The sequence below is a fragment of the Diaporthe batatas genome (assembly GCF_019321695.1).
Source record: "Diaporthe batatas strain CRI 302-4 chromosome Unknown Contig00003, whole genome shotgun sequence".
NCBI classification, from domain to species: domain Eukaryota; kingdom Fungi; phylum Ascomycota; class Sordariomycetes; order Diaporthales; family Diaporthaceae; genus Diaporthe; species Diaporthe batatas.
Window position 1 is genome coordinate 1686244 of NW_025408550.1, and position 21356 is coordinate 1707599.

The 21356-nt window shown below is 36.9% G+C and overlaps 3 protein-coding genes across 3 annotated transcripts; 1 reads left to right on the forward strand and 2 right to left on the reverse strand.

Annotated features, from left to right (window-relative positions):
* Positions 1-5193: 5193 nt before the first annotated feature.
* KVR01_003885 (uncharacterized protein) lies at positions 5194-10359 on the forward strand. Its single transcript, XM_044781538.1, has 5 exons — positions 5194-5948; positions 6022-6562; positions 6616-8251; positions 8304-8503; positions 8561-10359. Exons 1-5 carry the CDS (start codon positions 5740-5742, stop codon positions 9719-9721), a joined length of 3747 nt encoding a protein of 1248 aa, XP_044648900.1. The 5' UTR covers positions 5194-5739; the 3' UTR covers positions 9722-10359.
* Positions 10360-17495: 7136 nt separating this feature from the next.
* KVR01_002982 (uncharacterized protein) lies at positions 17496-17900 on the reverse strand (the record flags this gene model as incomplete). Its single annotated transcript, XM_044784068.1, has 1 exon — positions 17496-17900. One exon carries the CDS (start codon positions 17898-17900, stop codon positions 17496-17498), a length of 405 nt encoding a protein of 134 aa, XP_044647997.1.
* Positions 17901-18807: 907 nt separating this feature from the next.
* On the reverse strand, positions 18808-21344 carry KVR01_003209 (uncharacterized protein). Its single transcript, XM_044784955.1, has one exon. It carries the CDS (start codon positions 21175-21177, stop codon positions 19024-19026), a length of 2154 nt encoding a protein of 717 aa, XP_044648224.1. The 5' UTR covers positions 21178-21344; the 3' UTR covers positions 18808-19023.
* Positions 21345-21356: the final 12 nt, after the last annotated feature.

Genomic DNA, 21356 nt, shown 5'->3' on the forward strand with positions numbered 1-21356 from the left:
TGTGGCTAGCGATCAATGTGAACAAAAGCTACACCACTGTTGTACCCCCTCGGCCCTTTTCTTTGCAGCAGGTCAGAATCATCCAGAAGAAAAAGGCCACACTTCTGGTGGCCTTGGGGACGCAGGCACCGGCCCGCTGTCAACGGCCAACGTGCCCAGGCCGGTCATCCATGGCTGACTGCTACTGTTATCTGCCGTGGCTGCACGTTACGGTCATTGACTGCACTGCGCAACTCTGCACAACAACAAAAGAGGTGTCGTTGTACAGCACAATACGTGCACGATAAATGAGCGTGCTTTTGACCGACGGGCCAGCTGACCTCGCCCCCTCGGTGGCTGAACTATACCCACGAATGAATACTTGGGTACTTGGCCACACGGCCTCGGCGTACCTACTAAGCAGGTCCCTTATAAAAGTATCCGGCCACAACTCCAATTTCAGCCCCTAAGCGCTTTAGGCGCTTAAATAGCCACACTACTTCACATTATCAAATTATATAATATTTATATTAAAAAAAAAACACTTAACAGTTTATTCTCTTTCTACCACTATCATATAACTTAATCCACTATTTAGATATATCCTTATATATTTATATAATTACCTTTAGGTTAACAGTTTACTAACTCTCTTTAATAAGTTATTATAAGTTATTAATAAATTAATATTTATATTATTTTATATATAATTTAACTATATTAATATAATAAATATTCTTAATAGGGTTAATTTTAAAATAGTAATAAAAATTTAATATAATAAATATACTTTCTTTTTTTTAAAAGTCTTAAATTATAACTATTAAATATATATTATTACTATTCTTTTATATAATAAATCTATATAACCTATAATACTTCTTAATATCCTATAAATATACTTATATATATATTTATATATATTAATATTAACTTTATTATTATTATTTATATATATTTTATATTAATAAAATAATAACTTATAACTTTTAATTCTATTACTACTATATAATATAAAGTAATTTAATCTAATAATTATTTTTATAGAATATTTAAAAGTTTTTTACTTTTGGTTATTATTAACTTTAAAGTTATTAAAAAGAGTATAATAATATTACTTATAAACCTTCTTTAAAGACTTTTAAAGAGTTTACTCCTTTATAATCTATATAGCCTTCTTATATATAAGCTTTTTTAACCTTCTTTTAACTTTTTATTAAAAGAAGTATTATTAGTTAATACTATAAGTTTAATCTTATTAGAAGGGTCTACTTAATAATTAAGTTTAATTTTATATATAATATATTTTTATAATCTTATTAAGTATTTTTATTATTACCTAACTTCTCTTTTAAAATAATTATATTAATTAAATAGGTCTATCTTTTACTAAAATATTATTTTATAAGCCTTAATTTAAAGCCTTATATTAAAAGTAATACTTTATTATAATTAATAAATAATTTTATATATTCTATTAAAGTATATTTTATTAAAGTTTTAAAAAAATTAACTTATCTAATATAATTAAGTATAAATTTTATAAGTGTAATTATAACTAAATAAATTAAAAGTTATTAAAAACTAATAGGTATTTAAATTATTATAATAATTAAGGTTAAAATTAGGTTATTATAATAACTAGAAGGCTTTATTATTAAGGTAATACTAAATTATAATACTCTTTAAGTTTTAAAATATTAAAATACTTAAAACTTATAATTTAATAACTTAATTAATATCTTACCTAAAAAGGTTAAAATACTTAAAGAATTAATATATACTCTATATTTTAATATATTTAAGTATATTATATTTAATTAGACCTCCTTTTAATATTATAATAATAATATTTTAATAAGTTAGATAAATATTATTTAATAAAGTATTTAATTTTAAGTAGATTAATAATAAGAAATAATACTATATATAATATAGTTGTTAAGGAAAGTAAGATTAAAGTTTGGTTGTTTTAGTAAGGAATGCAATAAATTGGAGTTGTGGCTGGATACTTTTGCAGCCCGCCTGCTAAGTAGGTACTATAGCCGCACATATAATAGTACCTAGGTACGGCGCACAGCGCACAGCACACAGCATGTACATAACAGCCCCGGTATGCAGCTCGCTTAAAATACTCTAAAGCTCGGTAAAGAACTCTATCCGAATTAGGCTTAGCTTGGTGGGGACCGTTTTTTACGGGTACATCGAATTATACGTAATATTAAAACACATCCTAAATGCATCCTAAATGTATTTTAAATACATTTTAAATATATTTTAAACGTATTTTATATTTATTTTAAATATAAATAAATACTTAAATAATAGTTAAATAAATAATTAAATTAATTATTAAATAAATAATTAATTAATTATTAAGTAAATTATTAAATAATAAGTAAATAATAATTAAATAATAATTAAATAATAATTAAATAATAATTAAATAATAATTAAATAATAATTAAATAATAATTAAATAATAATTAAATAATAGTTAAATAATAGTTAAATAATAATTAAATAATAATTAAATAAATAATTAAATAAATAGTTAAATAAATAGTTAAATAAATAGTTAAATAAATAAATAATTAAATTAATTATTAAATAAATAATTAATTAATTATTAAGTAAATTATTAAATAATAAGTAAATAATAATTAAATAATAATTAAATAATAGTTAAATAATAGTTAAATAATAATTAAATAATAGTTAAATAAATAAATAATTAAATAAATAACTAAATAAATAACTAAATAAATAATTAAATAAATAATTAAATAAATAATAAAATAAATATTTAAATAATTAAATATTTAAATAATTAAATAAATAATTACTTAAATAATTACTTAATATTTATTTATTTATTTATTTATTTATTTATTTATTTATTTATTTATTTATTTATTTATTTATTTATTTATTTATTTATTTATTAAATAATTAATTTAATTATTTAAATTAACTACTTATTTAATTACTTATTTAACTATTTATTTAACTACTTATTTAATTACTTATTTAATTATTTATTTAATTATTTATTTAATTATTTATTTATTTATTTATTTATTTATTTATTTATTTATTTATTTATTTATTTATTTATTTATTTATTTATTTATTTATTTATTTATTTATTTATTTATTTATTTATTTATTTATTTATTTATTTATTTATTTATTTATTTATTTATTTATTTATTTATTTATTTATTTATTTATTTATTTATTTATTTATTAAATAATTAATTTAATTATTTAAATTATCTACTTATTTAATTACTTATTTAACTACTTATTTAACTATTTATTTAATTATTTATTTAACTACTTATTAACTATTTATTAACTATTTATTTAACTATTATTTAACTATTTATTTATATTAAAAATAAATATAAAATATATTTAAAATACATTTAAAATACATTTAAAATGCATTTAAAATGCGTTTAAAATGCGTTAAAGTAAAATATTTTGTAAAATTTAAGTACCCTTAGTTACAAGGGGTATCCCTACATATAACCTACCTAACCTCTTTTAGAAGAAAAAAACCCTATAATTTTAAGCGAACTTTAGCGTATTTTAAGCGAGCTACCAGCCCATAACAGCCCGACAGTCTGGGAGACTAGACACCTTTGGGCAAGCTGGGCGACAGGGCCGCAGCGGCCGAGGATAGATGGATAACGGGCCCACATGACCGGTATCGCCGGCGCCCGATCTTTGGGCGACGCTGACACCAAACCTTGGAATCCGTCGGGTCGCCATTCCGGGTGTGTGGTATTGTGTAACACTTGCTGCTGCATCAGCGACTTCACAGACAGGCCGAGGGCGACCACCATCGACCAGACCACCGCTGACCACCAGACCACCACATTCCCTGACTAAGTCATTGGCGCGCATCAAGCTTTGGACTAATCCTCTGGATCACTGCCCGCTATGCTTTATCTGTGTGGTGACCCGACTGCCACGGCGTCGATCTCCAGCCTAGTCGGTGTGCCACGCGCTACATGTCCTACTGCATCCTACATCATCGGGGCAATTCACCTCCACCTCCTCTGCGCCAGGTGCCGTGTCTGCCCTCCCAATTAGGTTTCTTGCCACAGCGCCGCAAGCAATGAAAAGAGGCGGGCAGTCGCACTTTGGGAAGCAAAAACATGTCTCGGCAGCTTGTCTCGGGACTGTGGTCCTGGAGAATGAGATGATTTGCCGTAAATGCCAATCAGTGCATATGATATCACTTGCTCTGCTTGTACAGGCAGGTGATCGCAATGACGATGATGATGTGACTGTCCATCGGTATCTATCTGCAGTCGATCCTCGCACTAAAACAATTCAATGAACCATCACTCAAACAAATCCCACCCAACTCAGGACACCGAATCCATAAGCGCGCGTGTAACAGCAACTGCACCCTTGCCAAATGCGAGCGTGAATACGGATAAGACTGGTGCGATAGACAATCAAAAGAAAACATGAGCATGGGCAGTGCACGTGGGCAGCAGATGCGAAGCCCCTTTGCAGAAGCGTAAGTGACGGAGCACCGGGGCTTATTCATCCTCTCCATGTCCCATCTCGGATCCATCTCATCAGAACCTTATCTCCACCCTTGTGGTCTGTGACATGCTGCTGAGCGGCACAGCATCTGCGCAGCGCCTGTCGCTTGGGCTGCTGTTGGGGCAGTCGCTTAACAAGTTCCTGCAGCCGCGTGCGAAACTGTGGTAGAGGTCCCTGATGAGGCAGTGAGGTCGGGATGGTTGGCTCTGGACTGGGCTGGCTGGGCTGGCTGGGCTGACTGGCTGGTTCCTCACGTTGTGGTCAGGGAGGGCTGCCAGGTGGGCGTGTCGCAGACCGAGCAGAGACATGCGGCTGGCCGAGGAATGGTTGGATAGGACTGGGCTACAAGGGCCCGCCGTTATTAACGTTGTAGCCGCCTGGCCCAATCACGGCCTGCTGCACAAATTGGAGAGGCCTAGATCGACCTGCTGCAGCCAAGGGACCTGAGCCACTGATGTCACTGACCCCGGGCCTGTCCCTGGAACCACCCAATCGCGGCCTCCCAGCGAGCCCAGCGAGCCCAGCGAGCCCAGCGAGCCCAGCGAGCCCAGCGAGCCCAGCGAGCCCGGCGAAGCCTCCTTCCACGCTGTGGCTAAGCCCCGGGCTGCCCAAGGGTAGACGCCAACCCAGTTTTGTTTCACCTTTTTTGACGACAATCGCTATCAACTCATCCTCAACCCAGCTTTATGACTAGCTCACCCGCGCCCGGCCCTCCCTTTGGGACTGGCCCCTTCCCTGCCTGCTCCCTCCCTCCCTGGCTCCCGTCATAGCTTTCCCTGCTATAGTTGGCGCTAGAGCAGGGCAGACCGTCTTCCTCCTCCCTATATGCAACGCCATTGTTCTCGACCTATTTGTGTACACAATTTCCCACCTTCGAAACCGCGTCCGAGCAAGAACACGGTACGGCACGATACACAACACACCACAAACACACACCTGCCCTTTGTCCTTCTTTGAGGGGGCTTGCACGTTGTGTCATGACAACGTCCTGGTGACCGACCACTCAATACTCACTCGCCCACCGCTGCATCTCCACCGCCACAAACCGACCGCTACTCCTCGACAATGTCGTGACCATACCTACGATTCTCCATCCCGATCACCGACCCCCACTATCACCGTCCCTAGATTTCAAAGAACATCCTATTGTTTCCTAGACTGCTGGGTGCAACTTTCACCCCGTCCCGCAAAATGTCGGATCCTTTCAAAGTCAACACCACTGCCACTGATGCCTCGACTGCCAAGGATGTCGCCGGCCAGGGCCTCGAGACATTCCTCGCCTCCGTGGGCGTCGCTCTTGCTGTCGCGTTTGCGCAGGTCTCCTTGTTCCTTCTCCTGAGGAATAAGATCGCAAGAGTATATAAGCCAAAGTCGTTCTTGGTGCCCGAGCGAGAGCGGACGTCAGTTGCCTATCATGCGCCCTGTGAAGTTCCTCGTCCTCATCTGTGTAGTTACTGACATTCTTTCCCGCAGCGACCCTCCGCCTGTAACGCCATGGGCGCTCATCAAGACCATCATGACCTTTAGCGACAGAGAGATCATCAAGAAATGTGGCCTGGACGCCTACTTCTTCTTGAGGTACCTCAAGACCCTCCTGGTCATTTTCATTCCTCTGGCCTGCGTCATCCTGCCCATCCTGTTACCTGTCAACTTCATAGGCGGCTACGGGAAGAACCTATGGACCAACGAGACCGACGAGGACCCCGCCAGCAATACCACTGTCGTCGGGCTCGCCACTCTGTCGTGGGCCAATGTCAAGCCCGAGAACGCCGACCGTCGCTGGGCGCATCTTATGTTGGCAATCCTGGTTATTGTTTGGGTCTGTACCGTCATCTTCTTTGAGATGAGGGTCTACATCAAGGTCCGGCAGGACTGGCTGACCAGCGCCGAGCATCGGCTGAGGGCCTCTGCCAACACCGTGCTCGTCTCGTCTATCCCGGAGAAGTGGTTGTCTGAAGAGGCATTGCGGGGACTGTTCGACGTTTTCCCAGGCGGAATTAGGAACATCTGGCTGGTAATACCTACCCACTCCAATTCCTGTATCATGGCTGACTCATCCGCCCGTAGACACGCGACTTTTCCCCGCTCCTTGAGAAGATAAAAAAGAGAGAACAGATACATCTGCAACTCGAATCTGCAGAGAGCGATCTGATCCGTCAGTGCAAGAAGAACCAGCTTAAGAAGCGTGACCAGGAGGAGAAGAAGAGGCGGAGGCAGCTCAGGACGAACAAGCCCACAAAGGCCGAGAGACTGCAAAGGCAAAAGGAAGAGGACGAGCTGGCCAAGCGCAGGGCCGAGACCGAACAAGGAATTAGCTACGGAGACCACGAGGAAACGCCCCACAATCCGGAGCAGGTTGCTAAGGAAGGCCCCGAAACTAACGAGCTCGAGCCTCAGAAGAATGGACAGATGCTGAACCCCTTCGCCGACATAGGTGGTGGGATCCTGAAAGTCGGCCAAGGCTTAAAGGGCGGCGCGAACGCTATCGGTAGAGCCGGTGCTGGCATAGTGGGCGGCATCTCGGCTATTGGCCAGGGCGTCGATAACGAGCTAGAAAGAAGCGGCGGTTTCCATTTCGTTCCTCAGGAGCCCGGACCGTCGGCGATGGCACATGCTCGATCTGAAGACCGCCGCAACTCGCCCACGGACAGACGTGTGCAAATATTGGTTGATGAGCCCAAGCAGTCATTCGCCACAGAACGCAGCGATACCCCGTCCGAGCTGTATGGCAAGCAGTCCATGCAACAAGAGCTTCAACCCAAGCACTTTGGCAATACAGTCCGGAAATTGGAGAATGTCGAAGATTTGTACGACCACGAGAAAACACGGTGGTATCAGTTCTGGAAGCCGCCTTCCGGAGGTTACGCCTCACCAGTCCCTCAAGGCGCTGAGGACAACGAGTACCCATTTACCGACAAGAGATCGCTTTGGGCCAAGATCAAGCAGCACATCCCGTTCATGGGCGACGAAGAGGTGAAACAAGAATACCCTCCGTTTGTCAACCCCGGACAGGAAGAGGACTACAAGGAGAGAGAAGGCGCCGAGTGGGAGAAATGGATCAAGCCTAAGGATCGTCCTCATCACCGACTCGCCATCTTCGAATGGACACCGGGCTGGCTGCCGGGGCTGCCCTTCCTCAACAAGAAAGTCGACACGATCTATTGGTGCCGGAAGGAGCTTGCCCGCTGGAACGTGGAAATCGAGGAAGACCAGAAACACAGCGAGCGTTTCCCCGTCATGACTTCTGCCTTTATCCAATTCAACAACCAAGTGGCAGCTCACATGGCCTGTCAGAGCGCGATCCACCATGTGCCCAAGACCATGGCCCCAAGGGTGGTCGAAATTTCACCCGAGGACGTCATCTGGGACAACATGGCAATGAGTTGGTGGATGCAGTGGTCACGGGTTCTGCTCGCCTGTGCATTTGTTTTCGCAATGGTCGTATTGTGGACGATTCCTGTTGCGTTCTCCGCAGGTCTTGCTTCCATCGACGATCTCATTGCTCAATATGAATGGTTGAGCTTCCTCAAGGTGAACGAAAAGGTACACGACTTCGTCAAACTGGCGGCAGGTGTTTTGCCACCCGTGATCCTGGCGATCCTGCTGGCCCTTGTACCAGTGATTCTCAATTTTGTCGCAGAGTTCCAAGGTGTCAAGACTGGCTCGTCAAAGACGGAGTGGGTGCAGACTTATTACTTCTTCTGTGAGTATACCCGCTGTGTGGAAAATAGAATCCTCCTTACTAACAACCATAGTCCTCTTTGTACAAGTCTTCCTCGTCGTTAGTATTTCGTCTTCAGCCATTAACACATTTATTTCGGTTGCCGCACACGTCGAGAGTATTCCGACAGTCCTCGCCAGGAATCTACCAGAGTCGTCCAACTACTTCTTCTCGTACTTGGTTCTCCAGGGGGCCTCTGTGAGCTCTGGAACCCTTCTGCAAGTCGCTGGCTTGGTAAGTTGGATGTACGTTACTCGCGGCGCTGTGACTTGAAAGCTAATGAGATCGCAGGCCACGTGGTATTTCCTCTCCAAGCTTTTCGACAACACCGTCAGGGCGAAATTCAAGCGCCAGATCACGTTGCCCGAGGTCAAGTGGGGTTCATTCTTCCCCGTGTACACCAACTTCGCGTGCATTGCCATCATTTTCTCCGTCATCGCGCCCCTCATGACAGTGTTCGCCATCCTCAACTTCGCCATGCTTTGGTTCGCCCATCGGTACAACATGCTTTATGTGACCCGCTTCAGATCAGACACAGGCGGAGTTCTGTACCCCAGGGCCCTCAACCAGACCTTTACAGGGCTCTATGTCATGGAAATCTGTCTGCTCGGTCTCTTCTTGCTCCAGTCGTCATCTTGTTATCCGCAGGCTATAATCATGGTCATCGCCCTGGCATTCACGATTCTCTACCAAATATTCTTGAACCTCGAGTTCGGCCCCCTACTGCGATACCTCCCCATCACGTTTGAAGACGAGGCCGTCTTGAGGGACCAGGCCTTCCAGAAAGCACAAGACCGACGTCTGGGGATCATCACTGATGATGACGAGACGACTACTCTTCGAAGCATCAAGACATACGAAGATGATAAGGATATCGAGATGCAGGACCTCGATGGGCCGACAGAACGGGCACCCGGCTCGCAGCTCCACCAGGACTCGGCAGCGAAAACCCATCGCAAGAACTTGTCTTCCGGAGGAGGCAGCCTGCGGACGAAATTCTACAACCCGGTATCGACACTTAAGCACGCCGGCACCTGGGCGGTCCAGAGCGGGAACACCATGCGCAACGCCACGCTGGGCAAGGCCGAGGAGAACCTCAAGACGGCAGCCGAGTACAGGCGGCAGCGGCGCGGCAAGGAGCTCGAGGCGCAGCGAGCCATCGGCGAGGCGCTGTACGGCGGGTTCGCGGACGAAATCGAGGACCTGACGCCCGAGGAGCGTAACCAGCTCGTCCAGAAGGCCTTCACGCACTCGGCCGTGCGCGCGCGGCGGCCCGTGGTCTGGATCCCCCGCGACGACCTCGGCGTGTCGGACGACGAGGTGCGCCGCACCAACGACTACAGCGAGCACATCTGGATCAGCAACGAGGGCACGGCGCTCGACTCAAAGTGCCGCGCCGTCTACGGCCGCGCGCCGCCCGACTTCTCCGAGCTCGACCTCATCCAGCTCTGATTGATGGTTTTTTTTTTTTACTTACCTCTTTCTTGTATTTTGATTCTTATTGCGTTCCTGCATAAGGCGACGGCGTTTTTCCTTTACCTTTTGGTTTGGCCACCACACCTTTTCGGTGGCACATTCAAGGAGTTCCTGATGATATGATTTCTGGCGGCTTTGGAAAGAGCGCGCCATCGGATCACGACAAGACGCATTGCAGACAGACAGAAGACAGCATGGCAGGCAGGCAGGCCGTGCATTGCATTGCATATATACAGAGCGTTGCAGAGAGTGCATTTTCATAGGCATTAGAAATGAGCTCAAGACGGGGGTCTGGTCATATGTGGATGTTCCTCCCCCAATTCATCCTATTTTTACCTACAACTTGTTTGTTCGTCGCATCTCGCCCTCGCTATCGTGAGTGACCTTGGTGGGTGTCATTTGCTGGAGCACGGCTGGCTCACCGAGTGAGTTGCGGCACAGCTGGCTGGTTGCGTTACACGTTCACGTGGACAAGTTTGTGAAATGATATGGACATCTTTTGCTGCTCCCGTTCCTATCTATCTCTGTAGGGGCGGCAGATACGTAAGACAAAGAGGAAAGAAACCAGGTAGAATCGTAAGAACGTGCCGGACGGTTAGGTAGAATTAGAAAATGGTATCCCTCCCCGAGGCTGTTATATTATAAAAATACGTTTCCAGATAGTTAATAAAGAAATACTATTTTTATATATATAATTACTAAAAACAATTAAACTATAAAGGGCTTTATTAAATAAAAGCATTTAAATACTAAATAAAGGATATTTAATATATAAATAAAAGGGTAGAAAGCCTAGTAGTTAATAATTAAAATTTAACTCTATTTACACTCAAATTCTTAAAGATTATAAAGCTTGAATCTCCAATCCCAACTAAGTTAACTAATACCTTCCTAAATAGGACAATAATAGCCTACTATAACTAATTAAAAGAAAGTCATATAATACCCCTTACTTATACTATTAATAATATACTTAAAATCACCCTTAATACTCCCCTATAACTTAATAAAAACTATATTTATAAAATAATAAAAATATTTTTATACTCCTCTTTTATACTTTATTTAATAAAAATATTCTTAAAAATCTTTATATAATCCTTTACATATAAAATTACTTAAAAACAACTATTTTATAAAACTTATACTAAAATTATTTTATAAGAAATACTACATTATAACCCTTATTTTATTTATACTTTATAATTATACCTTACTTTAAAAGAATAAAAGATTTTATATTATATTTAAATATCTCTTTAATTATAAATACTCCTTTTATAACTTAACTTTATAATTACTTTTAAATAAAGTAAAATCTATTTATACTTATATTTTAAAATTATAAAAATTTCATAAATAAAATTATTATTAATTCTTTACTTATAAATATTTTAAAATATTTATATTAAAATTACTTTATAAATTTTAAGATAAAACCTTATAAATATAATAAATATATAATACTTTATATAAAAATTAAACCTATTTTATTAGAAAATATTTATAATAATATATTTAAATTTAATAATTATAACTAATTTATCAACCCTTATATTAAAAGATTTAAATTAAAAGATATTTTTAACCTTAAAATATTTTTATTTCTAATAACTATAGTTAAAAACTATAAAAATACTTTTAATTTATACTTTAACTTAATAAATATTATAATATAAGATTAAATAAAGCTATAGATTATATTAAATAATATCTATTAATTTATAAAAATTTATTAATATATATCTTATAAAATATTAAAAATTAATATATATATATATATATATATATATATATATATATATATAAATAAATTTATAAAAATACTTATAAAATATCTATAAAATATAGCTTTATTTAAAAGATTTAAAGTCCTTAAATTAAAAGGTTTATTAAATTATATTATATAGTCTATTAAAGCTTAAACCTTTTATTAAAAGAAAATTTTACTAAAAAATAATAATTTTAAGAATTTAATACTTAAAGAAGACTAAAAGTATTAGCTTATATATAACTTATAGTAGTAAATAGCCTATTTATATATATAAAAGATATAAAACTATTAAAATAATGTAGAAAAACTATAAAATTTATATTAACCTACTAGATTTACTATTAAATTTTTACTATTAAAAGAATTTTTAATATTTTACTAGATAATTTTAATATTATAAAAATTATTTAAATAAAATTAGTTTAATAATTATAAATTTATTTACTAATAATATAAAATTATTAAATTAAGTAGTTATAGTATAAATATTAAACTTACTAAATAATAAATATATTAAATTTATTTAGAATATTATTTAAAGTTTATAAAAACTATAATAGTTATAATATAAAGAATATATTTTCTAGCCTTATTAATAAATTAAGAGGAAAAATAAATAAAAATAAAAATACTTTTATTATTAAAAATAATAATAAAAATAAGAAAAATAAAAAATATATTATAGTATACCTATTATAAAATAAAGAGCTATATTAAAAATAATTACTATTTTCTTTACTTTAAAAAGTATTAAAAAGCTAGGAAAATAAAACTAAAATTAATAAAATTATAATAATTTTAAAAACTTTAAAAATAATAGAGAAAAGGAATTTTTAAAATAAACTATTAACTACTTATAACGAAATTAATAAAGAAAGTAGTAATAAAGAAATAAAGAAAAAGAAATAAATATAATATAAAAATCCTAGTTTAAAAGAGGAAAATCATTAAAATTTAATTTATAAGATTATTATAATGATAATATAAATTATAAGGAAAATATAAAGGTATACTTTATATATAATAAATTCCTTAATAATAATATTATTATTAATAAAATCTAGACTATATAAATAATATAATATATATAAAAATAGTTTAGAAATAAATAAAATAGAATTTATTTTAAATATATATATAAATATATTTATTATAAAAATATAAATCTTTTAAATAATATTAAATATATAAATATTAATGTTAATTAGGAAAATATTAGTAAAATAAATATTAAAATAAAAGGAGACTTAAAAATAAATATAAATAATAAAATATAATTTTAAATAATATATATTATACTTTAGAATTTAATATAAATATATTAGGTTTTAAAACTATAAAGTATATATATAATATAATATTTAAAAATACTATAATAAAAGTAATAAATAAAGTCTCTAATAAAATAGAAACTATAGGCTATTATAAAATAGATTATTATATATTAAAATAAATATTTATATAAATATAAGTAAAAATAAATAACTATTAAATATAAGTAAAACCCTCCTTTAATTATTAATAAAGATTTATTAAATATATATTTATAGCATTACAAGCTAGGTATATATATATAGACTTTTACTTATAATATTAAAAATAATAATATAAATATTAAATCTTTTAAAGAAAATATAAAAGTACTATTATATAAGTATAATATATATTAAAAGCTAAATATAATACTAAAATAAATAAAATAAGTAATAACTTATATAATTATAATATATTAGAAAGGATATATAGTAATATAGCTAGTCCTTTTAAAAATACTTATAATAATTATAAATATTATATATTATTTCTAAATAAAAGACTAAATATCTTTATACAGACCTATTAGAGTTTAAAGACTAAATATTAGATTTTTAATAAATATAAAAATATAATAGAAAATAAAATAAATAAAAGAATAAAAGAATTTAATATTAATAATAATATTAAATATATTAATAAAAATTTAAAATAATATTAAATAATAGTGGAATTATATATAATAATACCTCTTTTATATAAAAGAACTTAATAGTTTTATAAAAGAAGGAATTTAATAATATTAAATAAAGTAAAATACTTATTATTATAAACTAATTTATTATATAAACTATAAGGAAGCCGCTATATTTAGTGTATATTTATATAATATTATACCCTAAAAAATTTAAAATAGAAAAGTTTATATAATTTATTATATAATTATAATTTACTTATAAATTATATTAAATTATAGGGATTTATAGTATATTATAATAATAATAAAAATAAAAATAAACTAGACCCTAGAATAAAAAAGGGTATTAGTTAACTTTAATAAGAATAATAAAGTATATAAAATATATACTAATAATAAAATAGTATGGACTAGAGATATAAATATCCTAAAAGGTAAATATATTATAAATAAAGATAATAATCCTATATTTAAAGAAAATAAAAATAGAATTATATAATAATAATAATAATAATAATAATAATAATAATAATAATAATAATAATAATAATAATAATAATAATAATAATAATAATAATAATAATAATAATAATAATAATAATAATAATAATAATAATAATAATAATAATAATAATAATAATAATAATAATAATAATAATAATAATAATAATAATAATAATAATAATAATAATATAATTAATATTATAGAATCCTATATAAATTACTACTTTATATTAGAAGAAAGGACTCTATAAAATATAAAGCTTTATATATTATAAAGAATATACTATTAAGTAATTAAATAATAATATTAGAAAATAATATAAAAACCTTATATATACTAACTATAAGTGGAATAAATGAGCCCTCTAGCTTAAAAGAGGCTATATATAGGGAAAAAGTACCTTATTAGGTAAAAGCTATAAAAGATAAAGTAAATTTATTTATAAGTTAAAATACATATAATATAATAAATATAAATAATATATTTAATACTTATAAGCCTTTAGGGGGGAAGTAAGTATTTAAAAAGAAATTTATAAATAACCCTAATATTATAAAGCCTTATTAGGTAACTAATAAATTAAATAATATATGTTATAAAGTTTATTAGGTAGTATAAGGTTTTAATTAAAAAATAGGGGTAAATTACCTAGAAATCTTTACTATTATTTATAAACTAAAAATATAAATATTATTATTAATAATAGTAATAAATAAAAACTATTATATATATAGTTATAATATAAAAATATATTTTTATACTTTAATATTAATAAAGAAATATATATAAAATTACTTTTATATATATAAAAAAGATAGTATAGGTTACTAAATAAAGCTTTATATAGCTTAAAATAAAGCTTTAATTTATAGTATAAATATTTAAAAAAATTAAATAAATTAGGATTTAAATCCTATCTTTATAATAAAAATATTTATAAATAATAAAGAAAATATTATATTAATATGCTATGTTAATAATATAATAATAATAAATAGTAATAATAATAAAGTTAATAATATAATAAATAAAATAAAAGAAACTATAAATATAAACTATTAAGAAGAGTTAATTTTCTTTTAGGTAATAATATAATAATAAATAGAGAGGAAAAACTTTAATTATAAATTAAAATAAATATATTAATAAAATTTTTAAAAATTTAATATAAATAATAATAAAGATATAAAACCTAAATTAACTCCTTTTATATTAGAAAAAAATTAATAAAAATATAAACTAAGCCTTAAAAGAAGAAATAAATAATTATTAAAAATAAATAGGTACTATATTATTTCTAGGCTTAAAAGCTGTATAAATATAATATATTTTATATGTAATTTAGTTAGATATATATCTAATTCTAGTAAAGAATATTTTAAAAATTAAATAAATTATAGGGTTATTTATTAAAATTCCTAAATTATTTAAAATATATAAATGTAATGGAAAATTAAATTTATATAAATATTCTAATTTTAATTAGGTAATAACTTTAATAATAGATGATTTATATATAATTATATATTTATATTTTTAAAAATAATAAAATAATTAACCTTATAAGTTATAACTTTTAATTATAAAAATATTTATATTAAATAATTATAAAGTTAAATATATAGCTTTAAAAGAAGCTTTTAAAAGGTTATATATTTATATAATTTATTAAAATATTTTAATATAAATTTAAATTTAAATTTAAATTTAAATAAACCTTTATATATATAAATAATAATACTATTATTAGTTTAATTAAAAATTAAGTTTTTATAAAAACTAAATATATAAATATAATATATTATTATATTTAAAATTTAATAAAAGAGGGTTAATAACTATAAAATATATACCTTTAAAGAAAAATATAGCTGATTAGTATATTAAACTAATTAAAAGATTATTATTTATTAAATTTAAAGATTTATATAATTTAAAAGAAATTTAATAGTAAGTTTAATACTATTTATTAATATATTATAGTATAAAAATAATAAATAAAAATTTTAATACTTTAAATAATAACTTATAAATATAAAATTAATAAAAGTTAAAATAAATAGGTTTTTATTTTAATAATTTATATAGTATATAAACTATATATACTATAAATACTATATATAAAATATATAAAAGTTAAGTATATAGTTTAATGAAATTATTATATAAATATAGTTTTATAAATACTATAATATAAATATAAACTTTTAACTTAAATTATAAAAATAACCTTATAAATTATAAACCTATAAAATAATATAATAATAATATAAATGACTTATATAAAATAAATGCTAAATAAAAATAATATATTTAAATTATAAGAGTTTAAGTTTAAATTATACCTAAGTAAATTTTAAGATTTTTACCATATAATAGTATATTTTTCCTATAATAAAGGTTTTTATTATTAATAAAAGTACTATTTTCCCTTTTATAAAAGGTTTTAATATAATAAATAGTATATTTTTTTATATATTAGGTTTTATTATTATATAAAATAAGTTATTTTTTATAAAAGGTTTTAACTTAATAAAAGTAGTTTTTTATCTAAAAAATTAAGGTTTTTAACTACTAAGTATTTTTATATACTTAATTTATATATATATATATAAATAAATATATATATATAGCTTATAAGGGGCTATAAAAATATATTTCCGGATAGTTAATAAAGAAATACCGTTTTTATATATATAATTACTAAAAACGGTTAGATTATAAAGGGCTTTATTAGACGAAAACGTCTAAATACTAAATAAAGAATATTTAGTGTATAAATAAAGGGGTGGAAAGCCTAGTAGTCGATAGTTAGAATTTAACTCCATTCGCACTCAAATTCTTAGATGTGTCGTGGTGGCCTTTCATCCCTTGCCTCGCCCCGCCCTTCCCTTCTCTTCGCATCCTCCAAACAGAAGACAAGACAAATCCCGGTTCCACTTGCGCCCTGCCCCCCATGAACGCCGTGCGAGAATGCAAACGCCCCCATCCCCGAACCGATCCACCGTCTGTCCCATCAATTTCGAGCATCTAGCTGTTGCTGGGTGTGTATTTGCTCTCCCTCCCCCTCCAGCTGGGTTGGCCTTGTTCTGACATACAACAGACAATCCCGGCGGAGATCTTTGAAAAAGATAAAATTGTTGACCCCGACAAATAAAGGGCCAAAAATAAACATGCGGCCCACAGATAACAATGGCCAAAGCAGGGCCTGGTTCCCCGAGCCGTGCCGTGCCGCGGTCGCGGTCGTGGTGGGCAGTCCCCCTCCCGTGTCAGGCTTCGGAGGTCAGCTCGTGCACCGCGCTGCGCGTCCGTCGACCAAGCCGGCATGGGCGGCGCCACAACCGGTGGCCGAGCATGTCTATTCCTCGCGAGCATCGCAGGCTCCCCCCCATCGGCCCGTCCCATCCCACGCCGCCTAGCCCGCTCGGTGGTGTCGTGGCTGCCTGCCTGTGGAGACCAAAACGGCGCATGACACCGCATCGCACGCGGGGCGAAACGCGCCAACAGCCCCGCCCGACGTCTAGATGAGGATATCCAAGCAGCAGCAGCAGCACAGCGCGGCCATGATGCCCTCCAGCATGCCGGGGCCCCTCTGCTGGCCGCGGTTGTCCTGGTACTGGCCGTACGGCGGGCCCTGCTGGTAGTAGGCGCCGGGGGGCGGGTACTGGCCCTGGGGCGGGGGCATGTTGGGGTCGTACGGGCCCTGGGGGCCGTAGGGGCCCGGCGGGGGCGCGCCGTAGCCCATGTTCTGCTGCTGGTAGTAGCCGCCGTCCTGGGGCGGGGGGTAGTAGCCCCCTCCCTGCTGCTGTGGTGGGTAGCCGCCTGGGTATTGTTGTTGTTGCTGGCCGTCGTAGGTTGGCTTGGGCGCCTCGGGGCCCTGGCCGCCGGCGTAGTAGGCCGGTGGGGCGTCTGTTGGCTTGGACATGTTGTTTGTTTTGGGTTGGTGGATGCCCTTGGGGTGGTGGTGGTGGTGGTAGGTGAGAGGTTGGGTAGTTTCCGGTTGGAAATGACAGCTAGTTCTTGGCGATGGTGTTTTGTGCAGGTTGTTGGTGTTGGAAAGGGAGGAAGTTGGGATTCCTCCGAAGGGGGGGGGGGGATTTCGGATGCGCGGGCACTGAGCAGGTGACAGACAGGCTTGGTCTGGCCTCGTCCTGTGTTGGGTGTGTGGCGAAGCACTAGCTCCCGGCCCGGCGTTTTAGTGTGCCTGGCCCAGATTCGGTAGGCCACTGCTCAGCTGCTGTGCCGTGTACGGATAGATATTGGGCTGGCAAATGAGTGGCGCGGGGGGGAAGTCCTGGTTGATGATGTGTTGGATGCGCTATTGCGGACCACGGGGGAACTAAGGGCCAAGGTCAAGTTGAATGTGTCACGGCCGATGAGGAGGCAAGCAAGGTTACGGGGCACAGGGGGTGACGTGGCAGCCGTGGTTGATCGACGGGAGAAAGAATGTGAAGGTCTGAGTCGGGAAGAAAAGGGAGCGACGGACTAGAGAGAGAGGCAGCCGTGTCGTTGTTGCGTGCTGTAGCTGCTGCAATTTGGTTTGCGTCAAACTCGCAACGTCTCACCTCATGTTACCGAAGCTGCACCTGGAAACCCCCCGTACGGGGCCGTGGCTACTCCCGTTCCCTCCGTACAGTGGCGTGCCTGTTCTGCTGCACAGCCACATCGACAAAGTTGGTGCTCCACTCCCTTTGTTCCCAGCGCCTCGGGTGCTGCTTTAGCGTGCATGCGCCTAACCTTAGATAACCCTCAATCTCCGAGGGTTACCCCATTGCTTTGCAAGGGTGGGGTGGGGGGTCCAACATGTTGGAGGCGAATATATGTTGAGCGTACCTCACAGAATAATGCTCTATTTTATACTCGCATTCAAATCCTCTTCATGCTCACGACTATGTCGATTATTTGGCTATTCCAGAAGGCTATTCTGGCCCCGAGACAACCTTCTACATAAACAGCACAAACGCCACCAAGATGGTGATACGCGTATACCAAGTATACCAAGCCACACCCGAGATTTGATATCTGCCCTGGGCCGGCGTCGTAATTTCTCACCCATGCAGTCGGGAGCGCGATTCCCACTCGCTCGCCACCTTGGTGTGCGCCCTCCAGTCCTTCCCCACGGAGTACCCAGCGCCTACCGACACCTTCATCCGCCGCCCGCCCGGAGGCAGCCCAGGGTCCACCAGCGGCTGCCGCGGCGACCTCCCCAGCACCTCCTCCCACATCCGCCGCTCCTCCTGGTACGTCGCCTGCGCGTCCACCGCGTCCGCGTACGCCTCCTGCTCCCTCTCCGCCTTGATCCTGCGGAAGAGCGTCTCGCGGTCCCTCTTTGTCTGCGGCTGGTCCACTGCCGAGTACAGCATGACCTCGTCGGCCTCGGCCCTGACCTCCTCACCTTGTTCTTCTTCGTCGTCTCCGTCTGATGGGTAATTCTCATCTGAACCCACCGGGTCCGTATCCAAAGCCATGTCGCTGTGCTCCGGTGCAGGCTGCTGCGGGACATGTTCCTCGTCTGAAGATAGTCCTATACGCTGGATCTTGTGTCTGATACTGCTGATGTTGCGGCGCACGTCCAGGCCCAGGGCGTGTTCGACGGCGTCATATGGCATCATCGTCGCCTCGTCCTCCTCCTCGCTGGGCTTCGGTGGTTGCTCGTAGATATGCAACCCCAACCGCCGGGCCGCTCTGGCCAGCACGGCATTCTTCTCCGTCATCAGCCCCAAGGACAAGGCTGCGGCGCGGACGTCCTTCTGGCGTACCTCGGCCAGAACCTCTGGGTGGTAGTCGCGCTCAGACCGTATGCGTGTATTCGTAATGTAGAGCGCTGCCGACACCAGTCGTCTTGTCAGCGTCAGCGCGACCGAGTAGAAGTCTTCCAGCGTGGAGTGCCTTAGTGAAGGGAAGTCGCCGTCTACAGACTGCCAGTTGCTGTCTTCTGAAGCGCCGTTCATGAAAAGACGCTCCGACATTTTCAGCCAGTTCTGTGTGTTCAACCAAGATTCCGGCGCCAGCGGACCATCCACTGCCTCGTCTTGAATGGCGTCCTTGCACTTCTCTTGCGTGATCAGCCATTCTTCCCCATGCTTGTGTTGCTCATTGGTCTGCTCGACATTCTCCAGCCTCAAGGCAAGGCTATCGGCCTCCTCGTCCAATGCCCCACAGCACTCGTGACTGATCTCGACCGCCGCCGGGAAGTCTGCCAGCTCCAGGGGGTCCAGTTCATTCTGCCGCCGTCGCTGTTCGAGCCCGTCCTGGAGCAGCCTCAGGTACTGCCTGACCTCCAAGTCGCTCTTTGTGCGGATACGGCGGGCAATCCCTGGTGAATCGTCCCGGCCAAGCCGGCCAAGGGCTTCAAAGAAGCGGTCCTTTTCCATGGGAGTCCAAGTCACCGTGCCGATCTGAGATGATGGCATGCTGATCCTCAAGTCTTTGGTCTCGCGGCCGTGAGGGACATACTGGGCCACGGCGTGCTCAATGTCCTCATTCAGTAGATCCAAGTAGGTGCGGTTGAAGGAAGTCTTGGCTCTCTTCAATGGTCGGAAACCAGTACTGGAATGTGCATCTTCTGGCGACTTCCGCTTCCTTGGTCTCGTTCGCTGGGCCGGGTCGTCGTCTGTCAACATCGGCTCATGCATCGATTGGCTCCCTTGTGAGTCGCTATTCCGAGCTTCATCGGACGAGTACTCGCTTTCCTCGGGTGAGACTTGATGCGATGGAGGAGGCTGATGATGTGCAGGCAAGAGCTCTTCGCTGTCAGAAGTGTCCCTTCGGTCGAGCTCCTCTGATGCATCTGCATGGACAGCAGTGCCTCCCTGCGCAGGGTCGTCGTGGTTTTCAAAGGGCTGATGTCCTCCAGGTGAGTCAGGTCTGCTGTTCAGAGCAGCGCCACCATCCGAATCGGTGTCTCGGTCCCGCTCCATACTGATTCGTTCGCCCTGGCCGTTTGGAATTTCTCCCATCTCTTGGCTTTGACCGTAAGAGTGCCTACCCACCTCCGCTGGCTGATCCTCTGGCTCACGGTGGTCCTGGTCGCCATTGTGGGTGCTTTTCTTTGCCCTAGCGCCGTCCTTCTTGTGGCGTTTCTTCCGTTTCGAGGCGCCTCGCTCGTGACTTTTACCACTTTTGGATCTGCGCGATGGTCCAGCGTTGGGCTGAAAAGCCTCCATGTCGGCATGGTCACTCATGTGCCCAGAAAACTCCATTTTGTGCTTGCCAGTCCATCAATAAGTGGCGCGACTAGGATCACGCTATTGATGGTTGGTCGGTCCAAGCACATATCGATAATCGCCCGACTCGCAGCATCTGGTCGGCTAACATCACAAATTCTTCAAGGAAGAGGCTGGTCTCATTCTCACTTGGTGGTGGTGTTGAAGGAAAGTTT